This window comes from Pogona vitticeps, chromosome 2 (genome assembly GCF_051106095.1).
Source record: "Pogona vitticeps strain Pit_001003342236 chromosome 2, PviZW2.1, whole genome shotgun sequence".
In the NCBI taxonomy this organism is placed as follows: domain Eukaryota; kingdom Metazoa; phylum Chordata; class Lepidosauria; order Squamata; family Agamidae; genus Pogona; species Pogona vitticeps.
Window position 1 is genome coordinate 178019461 of NC_135784.1, and position 20027 is coordinate 178039487.

The 20027-nt window shown below is 43.2% G+C and overlaps 2 protein-coding genes and 1 long non-coding RNA gene across 6 annotated transcripts in view; 1 reads left to right on the plus strand and 2 right to left on the minus strand.

Annotated features, from left to right (window-relative positions):
• Positions 1–14065, minus strand: ATP6AP1 (ATPase H+ transporting accessory protein 1). Its single transcript, XM_020792930.3, has 10 exons — positions 13774–14065; positions 11352–11478; positions 10051–10125; positions 7772–7965; positions 7136–7176; positions 4610–4695; positions 3762–3997; positions 2601–2648; positions 1561–1795; positions 1–841 (listed from the first exon to the last, which is right to left on the minus strand). Exons 1-10 carry the CDS (start codon positions 13863–13865, stop codon positions 632–634), a joined length of 1344 nt encoding a protein of 447 aa, XP_020648589.3. The 5' UTR covers positions 13866–14065; the 3' UTR covers positions 1–631.
• The window catches only part of LOC110078606 (uncharacterized), a 13101-nt gene continuing 7094 nt past the window's right edge, over positions 14021–20027 (plus strand). The window contains exons 1-2 of the long non-coding RNA XR_012084094.2: positions 14021–14150; positions 17051–17116. This is a non-coding gene — a long non-coding RNA (uncharacterized LOC110078606). The remainder of the gene's footprint in view (positions 14151–17050; positions 17117–20027) is intronic.
• The window catches only part of TAFAZZIN (tafazzin, phospholipid-lysophospholipid transacylase), a 14694-nt gene continuing 13830 nt past the window's right edge, over positions 19164–20027 (minus strand). For all 4 annotated transcript variants that reach the window (XM_020792939.3, XM_020792940.3, XM_072991422.2 and 1 more), the window contains exon 11: positions 19164–19816. In XM_020792939.3, the coding sequence (XP_020648598.1) occupies positions 19712–19816 (105 nt within the window). In that variant the 3' untranslated portion in view covers positions 19164–19711. The remainder of the gene's footprint in view (positions 19817–20027) is intronic.

The following is a 20027-nucleotide window of genomic DNA, read 5'->3' on the forward strand; positions in this document are numbered from 1 at the left end:
TCTCAGTAATTCAATTTTATTCATTCTTTTTCAAGTTGATGGAACAGTAGTTATAGGAAAGGAACCTTGCCCACCCCTCATCAGAAGCAGCAAAGTCCAAAATACTGAGTCACTGTAAACAGAACTATTCACAGGTATCACATAAATAAATAATAATGATGTGGGGAGAGAAGGACCACCTAGGATACAGCAGAAAGCCTGCAAAAACAGTTTCAGGTGAGAGGGTAAGAGAAGAACGGACACAGAGCAAACTGGTAGAGAATGTACAGCACATTAAAGGGAACAATTTTCAGTGGAAACTGAAGGATGGCAACATCCCTGAAGAGATCTGCCCTCAACATTGCAACATGCACAGGATCTGCATCTCTGGCCAGTAGGAAAATTACACCTCAATTGTATTTACAACCTATCCCACTGTAAAGGAAGTTTAGGCTAGAACAGCTAGAAATGATCAAAAGGGAAAGAAGATCAAGGAGTATTAGTAGGGAGGTGGAATTGGAAAACAGAAAGGGAAAAGACTGGGACCAAAAAAGATTTAATGCTTTGTACTGGGGTTGGGAGTGGTGAAGATGTCACTACAGATGGAATGGACAGAACAAGCCCAGCACTGTAAGGCTTCCAGGACAACGAGTTACTCCGTCTGGGGCACAGAGATGGTAGGCCCCTTGGGATCATCAAAGCGATCCATAGTCTTGAGGCTCATGACCATGTGGAGGCCGTAGGTGAAAATGGCCACGAGAAGCAGGGAGGTCAGCAAACCCATCCAGATTCCAGGAGAGAAGAAGCCCGCACAGTCACTGGCATAGGAGAATCTTTCACCCGTCACGTTGAAGCTCTGGATCTGGATTGGACAGCAAAGCATTAGTGACAGAAGCTCATTTCTGCCTCCTCTTCCTCCCCCAATCTGAATCGCAAACATATTTCACTATCCAGAACATGCAAAATTTGGATTTTTGGATGGAAGCGTCCTCCAACCATTACATAGGATTCTGGGACTGTAGACAACAAAAATAAATGTTCTACACAATGTGTTGTCACAGCACAGAATGACAACTAGAACTTGTTCAGGTGCCAGTTACAGAGCCTGTACCACAGATGATTTTGGCCCAGCGCCACATTCCATGGCTGAAAGAACATGTAAGATAAGGATCTGGTCCAAGGACAGAGTACAGAGGAACACACTGTTTGGAAAGCATGGCTGGATTCTCTTCCTTGGCAAATGGAGGCAACTCTGGATGGTTTGAGGGCCAATTTGCAGCCAGTTGTTGGAAAGTCACATCCAGTTTTATTTTCTGTGAATTGAACAATTCTTGTGAGACTGAGGAAAATCCTGCATGCCATGTAATTGCAACACCATCTCTTGTAGGGGCTTTCATGAGCAATAATTACTTCTGCTTTTTTTGCTTTTTCTTCTCTCTTTTTTTGGGAAGATTTATTCTTTGTGAGGGAAATAGCAATGTAGGTTGCATGCAGCACTTTGCTCAGCCCTGTCTTAGAATATTAAACCTTCTGCCAAGAGACAACCCACTAGTCTAAACTTCCCATAACACCACAACATACCTGAAAATTCAACATCTGCACCTTCCAGTGGTTGGCATTGCTGTTGGGTAGCAAGATGGCCCCTGAAGCTGGGTGACTGCTGACATGGGCACAACTGAAAGAATAGTTACTGGGGGCCGTGACCTGGGTAGCATTGAAGATTGCTGGTGGGTTTCGAGACCTGATGAACTCCACAGTCCGGAGGGTAAACCAGTGCCGTGCTGAAACTGGGTAGCGAAGGTTTGTCATGCGGAACCTGGAGCAGAAGGGGTGTAAAGATGGTGAAGTGCAGCAGTGGATAAAAGATAACCAGAAAGATTTTTTTAAAATCCTGTTAGGATCCTAGACACATTCATCTCATCCTCACTGCTCAGTGATTTCAAGATGCAGTTCCAGCATTTCTTCAGATCAACAGGGGTTACCCCATATCATGAAACACATCAAAACCCCAAATTTGGAAGTGTTGCTTTTATTTATTTTAACTACAACTCCCTAAATTTTTCCAGGCAGTATAGCCACTACTTGTGGTGGGAGAGCTGCCTATGCTAGCTGGGGGATTCTGGGATAGCAACCTTTTCAAACTCTGATAATAGCCACAGAAATAAGTCATGTCTCTTTTTTTGAAGGACTGGCAGACCCCGCTTAAGCTCATCATCACCAAATGCTACACTGACTCCATGAAGGGAAACAGAGCCTGCCTATCAATTCATTTGAGCCTGGGGCATGGAGTGCTGAGGGCTGTTCAGTGCTAAAGTACATAGGGAAGCAGAACTCAACTTCTTCCTTTCTAGAATATATAAAAAGTAACTCCTCGGCCTTGTAATGCAAAAATAATGATGGAAATAAAACTTCATGAACTAGTATGCTTTAAATAATTTGGTGGACAGCTACCTTTAATAAAATATTGGGAAAACATTACTTTTTTAAAAAACATGTCTAATCCATTAGCTATTTATCTCCCTCTTAAACCAATTTAGCAATTTGCCTCCCCAGATCCACAGAGATTGCCAGGTGATGACATCTGTTAACATAAGATCAGAACCTGCATCCATCGTACTTACCTGACTGTCAAGGGCTGCCCACCTACATTGGAATATTGAAGTACCAACCTACAATATGGAAATGAAAAAAATTAGTGTTCTGAAACAGTGATGCTCATCATGCTTAATTAGCTCTAGGAGGGCAATATTTTCTTCTCCACTTCCCCCACTTTTCTAAAGCTTCACCTGACATCAGTTCATAGGCAAAACTGCATGGGGCCTAGCTATGTGAGGGATTGTCTCTTTCATTATGAGCCTGCACTGTCTTCAAGATATTCAGGAGAGGTCCTCTTAAAAATACAGTGGTTTCAGAAGCCCACCTAAAAAGCACACATAAGAGGGCCTCCTGTGTGGCTCTCAGACTATGGAATAACCTCCCTTCTGAGTTGTGGTCTCTGCCTGACTTTAAATAGGGAGTAAAACCAGATCTTTTGTTAGGCATTTGATGTTTAACCTGCCCTGCTGCGTTGCTTTTAATCTGTATCCTTTTAAATATTAATTTTTAAAATGTACTTGCTTGATTTTTTTTGTAGTAGGTCTATATATTTTATTAACATTTCAGCTAAATGTTGGTTTAATTTCTTTTAAAGCTTGCAAGCCACCTTGAATGCTATCTTTTAGCAGAATGATGGGGTATAAACCTATTAAATAAATAAATAAAACTGTGGGAAGTCTAAACATGCCAGTTGACCATGCATATGTAGACACTGGCACATACGTACTGAGCTATGAACAGTCCCCCATGGTATTTAAACCACGATTGTAGTTCAGGAGAGTCTGGGAAGATAAGGTTGCAGGGGGAAATGCAGCTACTGCTGGATGAGACACAGAAATTATGTTCTTAGCGGCTTTTCGCCAAAGTGTCTGAAATGAAGGAGGCTGATCCAGTAATGTGAATAGTACTAGACTGGGAAAAGATAAGACAGGACTCGTATCCTCCGCATGCTGAGAAGCATGATCAGAATGACATCAAACAGAAGTAAATATATGCCAATTTGTACATACATAATTCATTCAGATCAGAATTTGACTGAATGTTTCTACCCAGCACATACGCAGTTTTACCTATAGCACCTCTGACTGTCAAGGACTCAGCTGACCCAGCTCATAAGACCACCTCAAACTTCTTTTCTTCCATCCCTACTGTCTACGGTCCATCCATCCTCCTCACCCTGTACTCACTCAGAAGCATTGGTATTCCAGCTGGAGTTCTCTACAGTGACGGAGGCACTGGCCCCAAATGTGAGGTTTGTAAGGTCATGCCACGTGTCATTGATTGCCACCGAAAAATTGCTGGCCCAGAAGAGTATCAGCGGGTTTCCAGTTTTAGGGAAACGGAGCGGCGCCACCACAGTCTCCTTTTGGAGCAGCTGTCTGCCTAGTCTCGCAGGGGCCAAATCAGACACATCCCGGACAACCTGGAGAAGAAATTATTTTACACACTGCACAGGCTGCCCTGTAGCCAAAATTCTTACAGACCTTAGTGCAAACAAAATTGCAACAGAGCTAAAACATTTGTGACCAAAAGCCCCCAAAAAAGTACTTTTAAAAAAGAGAAGGAAAAAAACTGAGGAGGAGGAAGAAAAAAAATGGGGACAGAGAAGAAACCACCTAACAGCCTTGCTCACAAGTGCAACAGACGCAATAAAGAATAAGGTCTAACCTTAACGCTCAGACTAGAGATGGATAACAAGATTCTTTGCTGCTGGTATGTAAATAATAAATAAACAGACACTAATAAAATCATTTCAACAAGATATTTGATATCTGTTGGCTTCTTACTTGAGCTTCTTAATCTTTGTAATTAACTTTAGCCTATTATATTCTAATTGGTTTTAATATTTATAATACATTCATATCACTTTTTTATAATACGTACTACCTTTTTAAAACTTGAGTTGAACAAATGAACTGATACACATGGAACAAATTACATCAATGACATGAGAGCTATATGTATTTCCTGGACTCAGAAAAAGACAGAGCGGGAATTGAACCACAGCTGCACAGGGATCAGAGCATCCACATACCCGCGAAGGCCGTAAAGCAGTCAGGATGGCTGTATAGGGAATGTCCTCTGACTGAAGGGCACTCAAGACTTGTCCCAGGATTTCATCTGTGTAGAGAACTCATGTTCAAGAGAGGGGAAAAATAGACAGAAGAGCTCCACCCCTTAAAGCTGTACCCACAGGACATGCCCATGAACAAACTTTTGTCTCAAGTGGGATCAGGTTGAGTCCCAGTCCCTTTTCCCCCTCTCCTCAAGCCAGTCCCAGCCTCACAGTACACTTTCTCATTTTCACACAGGACTGATGTTCCTTCTCAGAGAACCCTTAACTACTTCTCTTTCTGAGGGGGTGCAGACAAGGATTGAGCCTTACTCCTAAAAAATTGAGCTAGGAAGCTATAAATTGCAGGATGCATTGGCCAATTTGTCTGTATTCAATGGTGCAAAAATCAACTACCTATGATTTTAACTTTCATGTTCAGGTCCAAACTGAACATGGCAGCACCTCCAGAAAAGTTCAATGTGGAAGAGCATAGGACCATAATCAAGTGTCTGTTTCTCCAAGGGAAAGGTGCAAAGCAGATCCATGATGAAATGTCACAAACTATGGGTGACAGTGGCCCTTCATATGCAACAGTTAAATGTTGGGTTGTCAATTTTAAAATTGGCCATTTCGGTGCTGAAAGTGAGAAACCCAGTGGAAGAACTGTTTCTGTCTCTGTGCCTGCAAATGTGAAAGCCATGATCATGGAGGACCGCCGAATATCAGCCAAAAGTATTGCTATATTTCTGAGAATATCATGTGAGAGTGTTAGTGCCATTATCCACGACTTGGAAATGAGAAAGCTGGCAGCAAAGTGGATCCCGAAACTTTTGACAACCGAAGAAAAGAGGAAATGTGTGGAGTCATTGGTGGCTGTTTTGGGACATTTTGCAAGAAATGAGTCAGATTTCTTGGGCAAACTGGTAACTGGTGATGAGACATGGATCTACTGTTATGATCTGAGACAAACGAACAGTCTAAGGAATGGAGGCACAGTGGTTCCCCCAGGCCAAAGAAGTTCCGAGTGCAAAGGTCGGTGCAGAAGCAAATGGCAACAGTTTTTTGGGATAAGAAGGGAGTTCTGCTGGTGGACTACCTCCAACAGGGTTCAATCATCAATGTAAAATATTACTGTGCTTTCTTGATGAAGTTGAGGCAAAACATCAAGGAAAAACATTGAGGAAAGCTCTCCAAAGGTGTCATCCTGTTGCATGATGACACCTTCTCACACACTGCAGGTGAAACAATGACAGAACTGACCTGCTGAGGCTTTCAAGTGATGCCACATCCTCCCTATTCTCCCGACCTGGCTCCTTCTGACTATTATCTGTTCCCCAAACTCAAAAAACACCTAAAGGGACAACAACTTGGGAATGTTCTGGAGGCAACTAATGCTTCAAATGAATGGTTACACCAGCAGTCGGAAGAATTTTATTTGCAGGGACTTAAGAAGCTGCAGGACAGATGTTGCAAGTGCATTGACTTCCTGGGGGAATACATATGTAGAATAGTGTGGCAGTTACAGCTTCTTAGCTCAATTTTTTCTGGGAAAGGCTCAATACTTGTCAGCACCCCCTCGTACTGGGACACACCAATCAATCCAGTGACATGCAAATTATAGCATTCAGGAAATAAGAATCCATCCAGAAAGTGAAATACAAAGCCAACTTCCAAGTCAGCGTAACACCAACTGAACATTCACTCCAGTGAGCCCTCCAAATACAGTGGTGCCTCACTTAGCGATGTTAATTGGTTAAAAAAAAATCGCTATGGGAAAACATCGCTAAGCGAAACACCATTTCCCATAGGAATGCATTGAAAACCGGATAATCTGTTCCAATGGGAACGGATTACCGTCCTTAAGCGAAAATCGCCGTAGGAAACATCGCTAAGTGAAACGTGGTTCCCCCATTGGAATGCATTGAATAGGTTTTAATGCATTTCAATGGTTTTGACAGGTCCGTTTTCACTATTTTTAAAGTGTCTTAAAATGTTCAAAAACTGTATAAAATGCTTGGAATCGTTAGTGCACCTTGTAAAACCTTTGCTAACTTAATTTGGCTTTGTTCTGACTCTTTGTTAATTTTTGGTGAATTCCCCCCCCCATTGCAATGCATTGAACTGTAAGTTTGCAACAGTTCAATGCATTCCAATGGGGGGGAAAATTCACAAAAAATTAAAAATAGCGAAAACAGACATCGCTAAGCGAAACAGGGGGACCCAAACTGTCATCGCTATGCGAGGCATGGTCCTGAAGATCGCTAAGCGAAAATTGCCCATAGGGAACATCGTTAAACGAATCATAAAATGCTCCCAAAAAAACAATCGTTAAGCAAATTCTTCATTAAATGAAGCAATCGCTAAGAGAGGCACCACTGTATTCCAAATCGTGTCAGGAAGCAGAAATTTAGCCTGGCATGCCCATTACCATAAAAGGTCCTCAACACAATCATTATTCCAAATGCCTTTTCACCACTGAGTTACAAGTCCCATGCGGCTGCTCACCATTGCTGGTTAGAACTTCTTTCGGGGCCATCAAGCTAGAGCTGGAAAGGGAAGGGAGAGAGATATAGTACAGACAGAAACTGCTTTGTTAGCGTGTCTTAGATGTAAACCTAGACTTTGACCTAGTATCAATGTCTTCTTGACTGGAGAAGCAGGGCGTGGTTATTAGCATTTGAGAACTCACTGCCATCTCATTGCATAGAACAGAAGTCAATCTACACCCTTAGACATCCAGGACCAAGCAGAAGTGATCAAGGGGTTTTTGAAGGGGCAAAAGAAGCCTAACATTCTTGGGAACAGGCAGATTTAAAGCAAAAGGGTAGGGACACATCCCTAAACATTGGAAGGATCAAGAAGCCCAGACCAAGAGATATGGACAGACTAGAAAAAAACTGTAGGCACTTCACAATATGCCAAACCTGAGATCATAGGAAGCCTCAGGTTTCAAATTCAAGCAACCATGAAATATTATGAATAGTGCTTTTAAAGAAGCAGATTATTCATATTCTGTGTGCTATGCTCAACAGCACATTTTGGGTTTCAAATCCCCCTTGAAGACACAATTATACAACATCCCTGTTTGCACCCAGTGACAAAGCTTGAAGGTGGGCAATACAGTAAAGGCTGGTTACATACCCAGTGGTATACGGCAGCCGTATCAACAGCAGAGCAGGTAGGCTGGCATTGAGCCGCAGCTCCTGCAAGGTGTTCTGATCCACGTGAAGAGGCGAAATGCCCAGCTTGGCCTTCAAAAAGGCAGGGACCGCACTGGCTGCAAACCAATCCACGGAAGGCAGCACTAATGAGGAGGGAGCTGCATGTAGGGCATTCTGTTGGGAAGAGGGCAAAGAGTCAGAGCTATTGTCACAGGTTAGTAATTGGGCTCTCAGTGTTTTGCTCATCCTGCCATGCCCTTCTCCAACCTCCTACCTGCTCATGTTTTCAGTGCAAGAATGGGCAATGTGTAGCCCTTCAAACATTGTTAGATTCAGCTCTCTTTCCTCCTCACCACTGACTGCGCTCGCTAGGGCTGGTCAGTGCTGTAGCTGAACATGCACAAAATCATTAATTCTGCATCCTTGGTTCAGGCAGACTAACTTCATTGATGGGCAACTGTGAACAAGACTGGCTTAGTCTAAGCCCTTTTCCTGGCCTGCTTCAGACCCATATTCCAGATATTGCAGGGTTCAAGAGTATAACAGCTGAGAAGGTAGGGAGGGATGAGGTTTGGGCCTCTTGATAACCTTCAGTTTAGATTTCAGGTTTTTAGCATGCTGCATTGTCATTTTTTTTAATGGACATCATCACACCTCCAGACAAAGATTACAGAACTGTGCTTGCATTCTATGATCATGATTACAGCTATTTAAAAAAAAATCCATATTGCTTACATTTCATTAAAAAATGTTGCTTTCCAGAACAATGTTATTGGTATTTTGGAAACATATAACGGCAAATGCTCCCTGTAGAGCTTTCCCTCTCATCAAGCGAGTGCTATTCTATTTCGATGCTTCCAGATGGTGGTTTCTCCTGGCAGTAGCGTAACCAGCATAAAAGCAGGAAGGCAAGCTGCCAGCATTTCACCACTATTAACGACCAGAACAGCCTTCAAGAGTCCACAGATCAAAAAGGTAAGCAGCTCAGCTTTATCTATTGCCTCTGAATCCCAGGATATAATTGCATGTGATGATTAATCATTTCTATCTCTACAGAGAGAGTCTATAAAGCTATGAGTTAGATTTTTTTTGCTTTGCACTTTTGCAGCATTTAAGTGTCTTATCTATGGGGTTGACAAGTGGTACCCTCCAAGTTAAGTTTCATGACAATTGTAGCATAAAACATCTAGGCAGTGTCAGGATGTTTACTATTGGTCTTTCCACAGTATGTCATTTTAAAGTATTTTCAACAAAGATATTATGTTTTATGCTTCCTTTCGCAGTTCCCTTTCCTAAATAAGGGGGACTATGTGCCATGAATTATTTAGAAGAGCCAGTAACTAGATTTATTGGTTGTTGTAAATAAATTATTTCATCATTTTTAAATTTAATACAGAGGGGAGGTGAATGCCACAGGTGGAAAATTACAACACTAAAAAAGGTGTGCGCAAACTTTGCAGGCCTTACAGCTAACTGCTGGCATCTTCTCAATGCAACCTCACCCTTTACCCAACATGTAAAATCAGCTCAACTTTGTAAATACTAGTCTGTAGCCGTGAACCAAATGTAATCTAAAATTTATTCCACTGTCCCATCAAGGTGTTGAGGGAAGTAATTTGACCAGAGCCTAGAAACAACTAGTTATAAATAACGAGTGTACATAAATAGTTTTCTCCCAGAGGTTTTTTTTTATTACTATAGTAACTTAATAATAACCCCACTCCTTTTGCAGAGTGACTACTTTTTAGTTGGAGGAGCATGGCCTCCCTCTAAATGGCATCCAGATGTTGTTCTTCTAAACCAAAAGTAGCAATTTCTGTTACTTCAGAGAAATGAGAACAAAAGATGTTTGTATTTTTTAATGCAACTCTACAGCTCCTCTATAGATCCTAGGTAGTCCAACTTACTAGTTACTGCACTACATTGGTTCACCAGGCCTTTTGAAACTAAAAGGGAACCTTTCCTCTCCTGTAGTGCAACAGCTTGAACTTAAAAATTTTACCTTGTTTTCAGTCCTCTAGTAGCAGAGTAGCTACAGTGAAGAAGCCAAAATCATGCTCCAATGCATGCGACCAATGATGGAAAAGAGTTTTCACTGGCTGGATATGCATTTAAACTCATAATAACATTTTACATTCTGCTTTTTTGCACCCTCTTTTGATTATGCAGAAATGCTCTGGAATGTATCAAGACCGTTCATTATACAGATGGCAGGCAGGAAAAATCAGCAACTCATTTCAGCCCACAGATCTCACTCACCTCCAGGTTGGGGAAGGCGCTATCTGGCTTGTTTCCAAAAACCCCTCCATAGGCTGTGAAATCTTCAACACTGAGCTGAGAGAGAAGGCCAATTTTAGTACGAGTTTTTTAAAAAATTGAAACAGTCATCTTTCTGTGCTACATTTTCGCATTTCTTTCCATCTTGAGGATATGCAAGCTGTCTCAATTTTAGTTCAGACGTATAGATTGAATAAATGAAATACAACAGAGAATCTGAGGTGGTGAAGAGAGCTTTTGACAGCAAGCACTTCCTGGGTTCCAGCAGTCTCCAGATCAGAGATGAACCTTCACTCTATATTTCTTTTCTGATCACATCAAGACATAAGACATAAGAAATTTATTTGTCATTGCGCTCACAAGTGGGTACAACGAAATGAGGTGCTCTTCCCCAAGGTAAAAATGGACAACACTACAAAAAAAAAGTTAAAATATACACAACTTTCACCATCCAAATATAGATACCCCATTTTCTCTCAGCAATTAAAATCCACCAAAAACCTATGGCCCCGCATTTAAACTCAATACTGCACTTGGGTAAAAACTGTTCTTGAATCTGCTTGTCCTTGCTTTCAATACCCTGAATCTCCTTCCTGATGGTAATAGTTTAAAGAGCTGATATCCCGGATGAGAGGAGTCTTTCAGTATGTTAGATATCTTCCTATATCAGAAATTAATATAATTTTTTAAAAAATACACTCAAGATAGACTTTCAATCAGTGGAAAGCTTAATAAAGAGAGCATCAGAGAGTGCTATATGGAGACAGAATGAGGAAGTGAGAAACAGAGTCATGAGGTTTCCATCTCACATGACCAAGGCAAAGAAGCCGTTTCTTCTTTACTGCTATGAGTGCTCTGAAAATACTGGGACCTCCTGCTGAATCCCAGATGGGATGGGAAGGAGTCACTGGACAGAGAGCTCAATGGTAACATATTTAAAGGCCGAAAAAAATCTACCAGAACATCCTGAGAGCAGGCGTCACCAAGTGAGAGCTTTTTGGTTCAAAATCCTATCATCACCAGTGCAACGCATCTGAAGGGAGGCTGCCTTTGGGAGTATTTCCACACCACATGTTTATTCATCCACAGCAAAATAAATAAATATAATTAAGCCATGAATTCTTAGCCAAGGAATCTTGAGCACTGCTAGTTCTCTGAAGGGCCAGACGGACTTTCACAGATGAGGAATTCCTAGTTTTGTAGCAGAGGGGGAAGCTGTTTATTGAACTGAGGTTCAAATCTGTGGCCAGCAGTGTCCTTGGCCAAAGGAAAGAAATACTCACTTTCTCCTGAAGGAAGAGCAGCACATTGCGGGGCCCACTGTCTAATGCCGAATCCAACAAAGCTGCAAGTTGAGCTTCTGTAATCACATGCCCCTCATGTGGAATGGCTGAAGGGGACCACAAAGATCTGTTTCACAGAAGGAAATCAAGAAAAAGATCAAAAGGAAATAAATTTCTATTCGACAGCCACCCATAAGACCAACTTCATTTCCACATGTGTGTGACATACGTAGAAGTGTTTCAATCCACCATTCATTGCAGAAATCTCTCTAAATTTACTTCCTACAAAAGTCAATTAAGAACAAATTACAGAGTTCAAAGAGCTAGAGCAACTTCCCCGTGAGGAAAGGATACAGTGTTGGGGGCACAAAAAGTCAAGGAACAAGGGAATGGGACAATACAATAAAGTGTAAGAGCAGCATTAAAATTAAGCAGAGTTAAAATGTTACATTTTTATCAGCTGGATGGAAATGGAGACTGTTTGCTGTCCACATAAAGCAGAATAAAAATGATCTTGCCTCCTTCAAGAGGGAATTTCTGCATCAGAATGCTAGTATTGAAAACAACTTTCTCAAGAATTTGCCAACCGGTCATTTCTAAGATGATGGAACAAGGCATCCAGTGATGACAGTAATTTACAGGCAGGTTCCTGTAGAAGGAGATAGTCCTTTGGACGTAATGTCCTCAAACCATTTAAATATTTGTAGGTGAAACCTACAAAAGGGCACAGCAGTAGTACATTACAGGAGAGCCAATGCAGCACAGTGGATAAGGTGGAAGACTAGAACTTAGGAGACCAGAACTTAGGAGACCTGGGTTCCAAACCCCAGCTTGGCTATAGAAACACCTTTAAGAATAGCAAGGGCAAACCACACCCTGACTATATTCTTGAAGGCTTTCATTGCCGGTTGTTGTAACTGTAGGTTGTTGTAGGTTTTTCGGGCTCTTTGGCCATGTTCTGAAGGTTGTTGTTCCTAACGTTTTACCAGTCTCTGTGCTGGCATCTTCAGATGTCAGGAGTCAGAACTCTGTGCTCTGGTGCAGTTTGTGGGATGATTATTTATAGCTGTGGGATCAACTTTTTGTCCTTGTCAGGAGATTGGATGATCATGGTGATCAGGGTTTTTTTTTCCTTATGGGTGTATAGTTGTGCCAAGGAGGGAGATGATCTGTCACCGTGATTGATGGGTGTCGCTAGCGGAAAACACCCTGATCACCATAATCACCCAATCTCCTAGGAAGAAAAATCTTCAGATCATGGCCAAACAGCCGTAAAAACCTATAACACCCTGAATATTTTGCATAGGTTGAAAACCTCATTAGAGTAACTATAAGTTGGAAGCAACTTGACTGCAGAAAACAAGCAGCACATTACAGGATCTCTTGTTCAAAACCAAGACTCTACTTCTGTTAATGGATATGGGAAGGAGCAGAGATGAGAACCAGATGCCAAAGTCTTCTCATGGCCTCTGCTCCCAAATGTTTTGGTTCCTAAATATCTTAACAGAAAAAACACTTCTTTACCTGCCCACTTCTGGACAGCAAATCCCTTCTTTCTTAGTTCCTTTCAAGCGCTGTTTACAGTAGTAGAATCTCTGCTTTTCCGCTAAATTTCAAGGGTGGGGAAATTTTTGCCCTCTATATGTTCTTGACAATTAGCCATGCTGGTTGGAGCTGATGGGAAATGTAGGCCCAAAATTTCCCGCCCACCTTATTTAAACCTTCCAATAACCACTCACCCTTGTTCAGGCTGGTAAGAGTTATATTTTAAAAAATAACTTCCATAGATAGGATAAAGGCAAAATCAGAGATCACCCCAGTTTCCTCTACCATGCCAGAAACCTTACAATCAACCTAGTATTCCACACAATGTACATTTCTAGCCACTACCCTTTATTCCACACTATGCACCATGTTATCCAGACACCCTTTCATCTCCCCATACTCCAAAGCTTGTTCTGTAGCCCCAGCACTCTTCTGTAGCAGGAACACACAAATACACCCAATCATTCCTCAAATGCCTGATCCCAGCTCTGAATTCACTACCCAAGACTCAAATTAAGATCTTGAGTCAACAGTCCACCCTTTAAATATTCAATAAGTCAATGTAACAGGTCAACATACCACCCATTAGCCAAGGATGCACCACTTGTTAACCACGTCCCTCTAACGAGTGTACCTCCATGAGATACCTGTTCACCCAAACGTAAGGGCTGCATTAACACCTTCGTTTTAGGCCTATGCATCGAAACCTTCTTAAGTCGTAACGTGTGAATTAACTGACCCAAAATGACTGAAGAACTTTTAGGGGTCGATGATCTCTAACAGAAACAAGGTCTACCTTGGGGGATCTCTAAACCCCATATTCTGCGACCTTATTCCATATCCCATTCCCAGAGGGCAGCCCAAAAGCTCCGCGTACCTGTGGCTGGACCACGCCAGCAAAGGGACCTGCCCCGTCTGCGCGGCCACCAGGCCCAGCAGAAGAAAACCAGCCACTTCTCGCAACGCCATCTTCCTTCCTGTTCCTTTCGGAGACGGCCCTCCGGCTCCAGCTTTCCCGGCCCGCCCCAGCCAATCAGAACCCGAGGGGAAATCCTCCTGCAGGAGAGCTTGGGGCAGACGGCCAATTAGGGCACAAGGCAGGCTCAGCCAGAGCCAATCGGAACCGCCTTCAGGTAGTTCCCGCCTTCCTTCCTTCCTTCTCAAGGAACTCGCCCTCCCCCTAGTTCTGCAAAAGCGGCGTCCAAGGGAGCGGATGGGCGAGTTGACTCAGAGGAGGAGTCCCGGGGAGGTTCGGTAAGACTCCTCCCAGGTGAACGCGGGGGATCTCTCGCCCGGTCTGGGACGCGAAGGAAAGGTTTGGGACGTGGAGAAACCCAGTGTTTTCGCGGATGGGCGAACCTCCTCCTCTGCTCCCCAGGGAATGGAGATGGGGCGGCGGCGGAGACTTGCTGGAGGTCAGCCTTGGCTCAGCGCGGGTTGCTTGAGCACATGCAGGGGGAGGCATTTCCCCCCTCTCGCCAGAGGGCATTGCAGTGTTAGAGCACAAGTGTTATTTCCATGTTGCATTATATCTCGGGACACCAAGGTTTAAATTTCTCTACACCTCTGAAGCTTCTTGGGCCAGTCACAATTCTTCGGCCTGACTTATTTCACGGGACTACGGGGAAGATAAACAGGAGGGCGTCCTCCCCCCCCCTTGTAAACTGGCTTAAACTCTTTGGCAGACATGCAGGATATGAATTATTAAATACAACGTTCTGCAAATACCTTACTTGGATACCGCGATGCGCTCTGCATGTCGTTCCTCTTGAGGTAACGGTCCTCCAGGTGCTGCAGGACTGCAAAGCCTGTTGTCCCAGTAGAGTTATGCACCACCTGGCTCCGATACCCCCTTAGCCTATGTCTGCCTGTCTCCTTCCTTATGACCTACCCATTGGCCACAAACTTCCATATTGCTGCATGCCTCACTCTTATATTGTCAGGCCAACACCCTACAAAAACTTACACTGGTACAGAAATGGCATCCTCCCCCTCCCCCCGCTGCCCCTTAAAGCCATGGGAAGTTTCTCAGTCCATAACAAGCCAATGGGGAAGGTGGAGAAGCAGGGAATACAGTAGGTCCAAACACACAGGCCTGGTAGATGGACTCTTATGGAAAATATACTTATCTTTTGTTACTATGCTAAATAATGTGGGGTGGGTTTGTGGATTGCTATGCCACTGCTTCTTTACTTTAAATTTTGCATTAACCTTTAGAGAAATCTTTCTGTCCCTGTTCTAGTAAAAAGGGCAAAGGAAACCTTTCACTTATAGTATTTTATTTAATATGTGGGGTTCATCAGTGTAGAGAGGAAAGGGACTTTGAGAAGCAATTCATCATTTTATGTGATAACAGGAAGAGAAAGAGCAAATAAAAGGGATTGCTTTTTTGCTGAAAAAGCCCATGCCCTTAATCACGAGTAAATCTGCAACTATTTTGGGGAGCTGTTTATAATTCCTAAAAAGACAAGTGCACAGAATGGAGTGAGAGAGAACCCTGCTCTCTGTCTTGTCATCCCTTATGTCTCTAAAGCCTGTAAAGAGTATGTTTCTGGACTACAGTTCCCAGATTGGTTTTACTGGCTGAGGGGTTTTGAGAACTATAATTTTAAAAAGCCTAAATTTTACAAACTCAGTGTGTATAAGAGAAGGAAAGGAAATGGTTAAGGCTAGTGTTCCATGCTGCATGGAAATTCAGAAATAGGCCACTTAGATAATTGAGAATAGAGATGGCAACTTCCAGAGGTCTGTTGGCTACACATGCCTGATTCCAAACTCAGAGGACTAGTCTTATTTGATTTCACCTCTCCCCTTCCCCTTCCCCAAATATATTTCTTTTTAAAAGGCTTTGAAACATCCTCAGGGTCTCTCTCTCTCATGGACATATTTTTTTTACATTTTACTAATTTTTGGATGTGTGAGCCCCCTTGCCAGAGTGGGCACAAGAAGACTTCTAAAGCTTTTCTAAAATTTAAGGCTTAAAACAAACAGGACAGGGATACTGGGGGGATCATGTTTGGCCCCCTGGGCTACCCATGTGGGCTACACTTTGCCCATCCGTGCATGCTAAAAAGAATTGTGGTAGGCCAAAAATCTAGTTCCCAGGCCTGGCTGGAAATAATGACTAGGACAGAGGCAACACTGCTTTCTGACTGTACCCTAAAAATAGCTTCAGTCTGAGTCCTGTAAATCTCACAAGATCCAGAGTCACTTTAAAATGAAAGAAATAAATGAACACAAACCCTCCTAAAGCTTCTACCATGTGGTTCCAGCCTGCCAAGTTACAGAGGGCAACTCTGGAAGTTGTCTTCTCTGTATACATGTGTTTGGCATTGGTCATGAAGCTGTGCAGTGTGAAGCTTGGCAAAACCCTCTCCCTAGGCTTGCTGTTTCCTATCTAATAATTGTGGCTTCACAGGAAGAGAGGATGGCAGAGGCTACATTTCTCACCTAGGAGAAAATCCACTATGGTTAAGTGTGGAAGTCTACTGAACAACCACAAAACTATTCAGCAGTTCACTTAGATATTAAAATAGTCCTGCCCTGTCATGGCAAAGGAGGAAGAAGGGAGCAAAAGGAGAACTCAGTGGCTCTGCTTGCTGCTGGCTTTAGTCACACCTTCTGTCCTACCAGTCCTGTTGCAACCCTCCCTTAAGGCTTAACTATACAGAGCCTTCAGGGTCTTCACCCGAAAGAGTTAAGATCCATAGAAGTAATAATTGGCTGTTACACATTAACAGTAATTGGGCTCCAAAGATGGGAAGTAGTATTAAGCCTGCAGTTTTTGGGAAAGCATACAGTTGAACAGAAGAAAAAGCGCTGGAGAACTCTATTCCCTCCAGTCTGGTACAGAGTAAGTAACATACACCTTGGTAATCTAAACAATGACTCCTCTTTAGGACTGTACACCAGGTATGAACAATTTTGGCAGGTCCAGAGGATGATTTTCTGCCCCCCCAACCCTCGGCAAGGGGAAGCACAAACTGCCAAAATATGGGAAAATAAAAACGAAGTGTCTAGAAGTCAATTTCCAGTTTTGAAAAATGGGTAGAATTACAGAATAATGGAGTTAGAAGGGACCACTGGGTCCAACCCCCTGCTTGATGCAGGAATCCAAATCAAAGTATATCTGACAAACAGTTCTCTCTCTTCAGATTACCAAACTCTGTGGAGTGATCAAAGATGAAGCACCACTCTTGAAGCCTTCCAGGAGCACAAAGGTTACCTTTTTCTGACAATTAGAAAAAGCTGGGGGGGGGTATTCCAGGAGGCCCCATGCTTTGCCTATTCCTGCTGTATGCTGATGGTCACGAGAGGTGAATCATTCCATGACTAAAGAGAGATTACTTTATCAGTCCTCTGGTGGAACTGGGCAAAGATTCTCGTATGCCTTCAGAAATCTGTGACCTGCTGAACCAGTGAATTCATTGTTGCTTCTTTAACTATGTATCATATATGCACAGCTAATAGTGTATCTCTGCTTTGTTTCATTTTGAATTATTTGAACAGGAATACAGTAACTGTAAATGGCATGCGCTCAGTTGCAGCTTTTACTGGGGTGTTGATTATTTTTGACATACTGTACTTGCCTGCAGTACAAAATGGGGAGACCCACCAGGACAAATTCACCTGTGTCCCTGGTTTATATAATCAACCACACTTTTTATTTAATAAATAGCTACTCAGCACTGGGTTCTCTTCTCCGTAGGATTCAATAGTCCACATAAATCATTCTTCATAGGTAAGTCTGTCATGTTTGTAGCTGAGGGCTTTTACTGACACTTCCGAAGAACAAAACTGACTCAGGAGGAGCCCTGCGGATTATCTGTTCTCTGCAAGGCATTGCTTTAGTGCCTCGTTCTTCCCACATGGGACGTTCATGGGGTGCGAAAGAAAAAACATGGATTGAGGCCAATTCTATGTTTAAGCGGGGAGAAGGAATGTTTCTGCATCTTACTATTTTTAATTTTACGCTCAAAATGCACAAGGCCATGGCCCTGTACTTCAGCCTTCTACCCTCACTCCACTCTTGATAATAAAAGGAACAGACCTAAGACAAGACACAATCCTAATAGACTATTGTAACATGAGATCATCTTGGCTAGCCCCTGTAAGACATTTCAGAAATATAATAAGTGAAGTCCCCACCCCATGCCTCAGAAGGCTTCCTACATGAAACCCTCCTTAAAAAGAATGGAACCTGCATCGCCACAAATAGGTTTCAAGAAGGCAAGAAAAGGGACTTTGTTATCCTGTAGCTTCGTTTCACTTAAGCTTGCAGAGGACAGCCAAGGCGAATTCTAGTTGTCTTCCACTCTGCCATGCTTTCAGGCACCAAGAGGTTGTCCCTCTGAGGTGGCTATCTTTATTTGCTGTGCTTTAGACCAAGACCCTTGTCTGCTTTGTCTTAGTGATTTGTATGAGATTTACTGCAACTTGTTCTCCCCTCATGTCATAAATCCTGGGACGAAAGGTCATCAAGAATCACTGTCCCTCTAACAGCAGTAGCCAAGGATACTCTGTGCATGTGATGCTCAGTTCCTCACAGAGAGCTGCAAAAGGTGGTGTTGGACTACCATTCTTAAGATTTTTCACCATTTGCTATGGAGTCTGTGGTGTCGGCCCAGGTCATGAATATTCATATGCTATCTGCATGGACCAATGAGAGTGCTGGAGAGGCGGAGTCACAAGATGCAAGATTCTCTGCAGGATCAGGTGGAGATTAGATAGGAGTTTTAGGAAGTTTGGGGTGGATAGAGAGAGGTTGGTGGTTGAGGGTGGATGAAGTGGGATGTTTTGTTAAGAGTTAAAGAATTTGTACCTTCATCACCCGAATTAATAACAACTATTTGGTTCTATTTAAAGGGACATATTGCATAGACCACTATTATTAATAATACATAATGTTGTAATCAACTGGTGGCAGCTGAAAGACACGTAGTTTGTGCCCTGTGTTTGGTGAAACAATCGAGGGCCAGGTGGGAATGTGACAGGAGTCCAACACTACCTGGTAGGAAACGTGTTCCCCACCTCTTCATCAAGGAGATACACAATTCAATGGGGTGCCTTACCTCATTTGGGCAAAATGTCTACTGTACGGCACAAGGAAGGCCTTTTCTCTGCCACTGTAAACTGAAGCGTCTTGCCAGAAAAAGAGACTTGCCATGCCCCTGTGGATGTACACATTGCTGCACAAAGTTAAAATATGTGCAAAAAACCAGCCTCGGCTTTGAACACACATACACACTCCAGTCTCCACAGAGCGCAGCAGGGTTTGGAATAATTTATTGGAAAAGTGCCAAGTATAAAAATCACCCACAGGTCAGTATTCTACAAAAGAGATGGTCACAGAAACACCACACACCCTTTTGCAAGCGGAGGATGAGAGGCTAATGCGGAGGAGAATCACAGCAAAGGGTGGACCTTTTCAGACCCTCTAGTTCCTCCCCTGTCTTCTGGGCACATATCACCAAATTGCAGCTCCAACACCACTCGGCTCTGGCAACAGGGACTTCCTTAGACAGAAACAGGTCCAAGTCCTTCCCTCTTGGAGACAAGCGTAACCACAGAGCAAGCTCTTGGAATGTGAGGATCAACAAACATAGAGGGAAGTGCTTTTGTCCAATCCTCTGCATGTGACAATGCCAATTCACTTGCGGTATGGCTTGAGCCGTAGGTGGAGGAGTGGGTTCATTTCACTCAAGAGCTGAGGTTACGGGTAGTCCATGCTGCAACCTCTTCCCCTCGCCATGTCCCAGGACTGCACACTCTCTTGTGTCTCACTGGGATGGCCTCCAAGGCTCACCTGAGCCCCATCACTCGCCCTGCAGCTTGAAAGTCTGATGGAGCCTCTCAGCCTGATCCTTCAGCGTCTGGATCTCCTCCTGAATAAAATCAGTCAATGCTTTCCGCATCTCTACCTGCAAGGAGGAGGAGGAGTCATGAGCAACAGGGTCATACAAAATACACAGACAGAGTACACTGGGGGAGGGGTAGTTGTGCTAGCATGTTGTAGTAGCACCTTAAAACTTAACAAGTTTTATTTCACCTGAGTTTTCATGTGGGCTGTAGCATACTTTAGAAGATGTGGGCTGCACACAAATGGACAGGCCTAAGGCCAATACTTAAACA

Bases quoted from the DNA above. Each gene is read 5' to 3' on its own strand.
- ATP6AP1 (XM_020792930.3), bottom strand. From the start codon at position 13,865: ATGGCGTTGCGAGAAGTGGCTGGTTTTCTTCTGCTGGGCCTGGTGGCC. The intron at 10,126-11,351 runs GTGAGTATTTCT...CTTCTCTCTCAG, and splicing joins TGCTCTTCCTTCAGGAGAAA to CTCAGTGTTGAAGATTTCAC. The intron at 842-1,560 runs GTATGTTGTGGT...TGTCCAATCCAG, and splicing joins TGCAGATGTTGAATTTTCAG to ATCCAGAGCTTCAACGTGAC.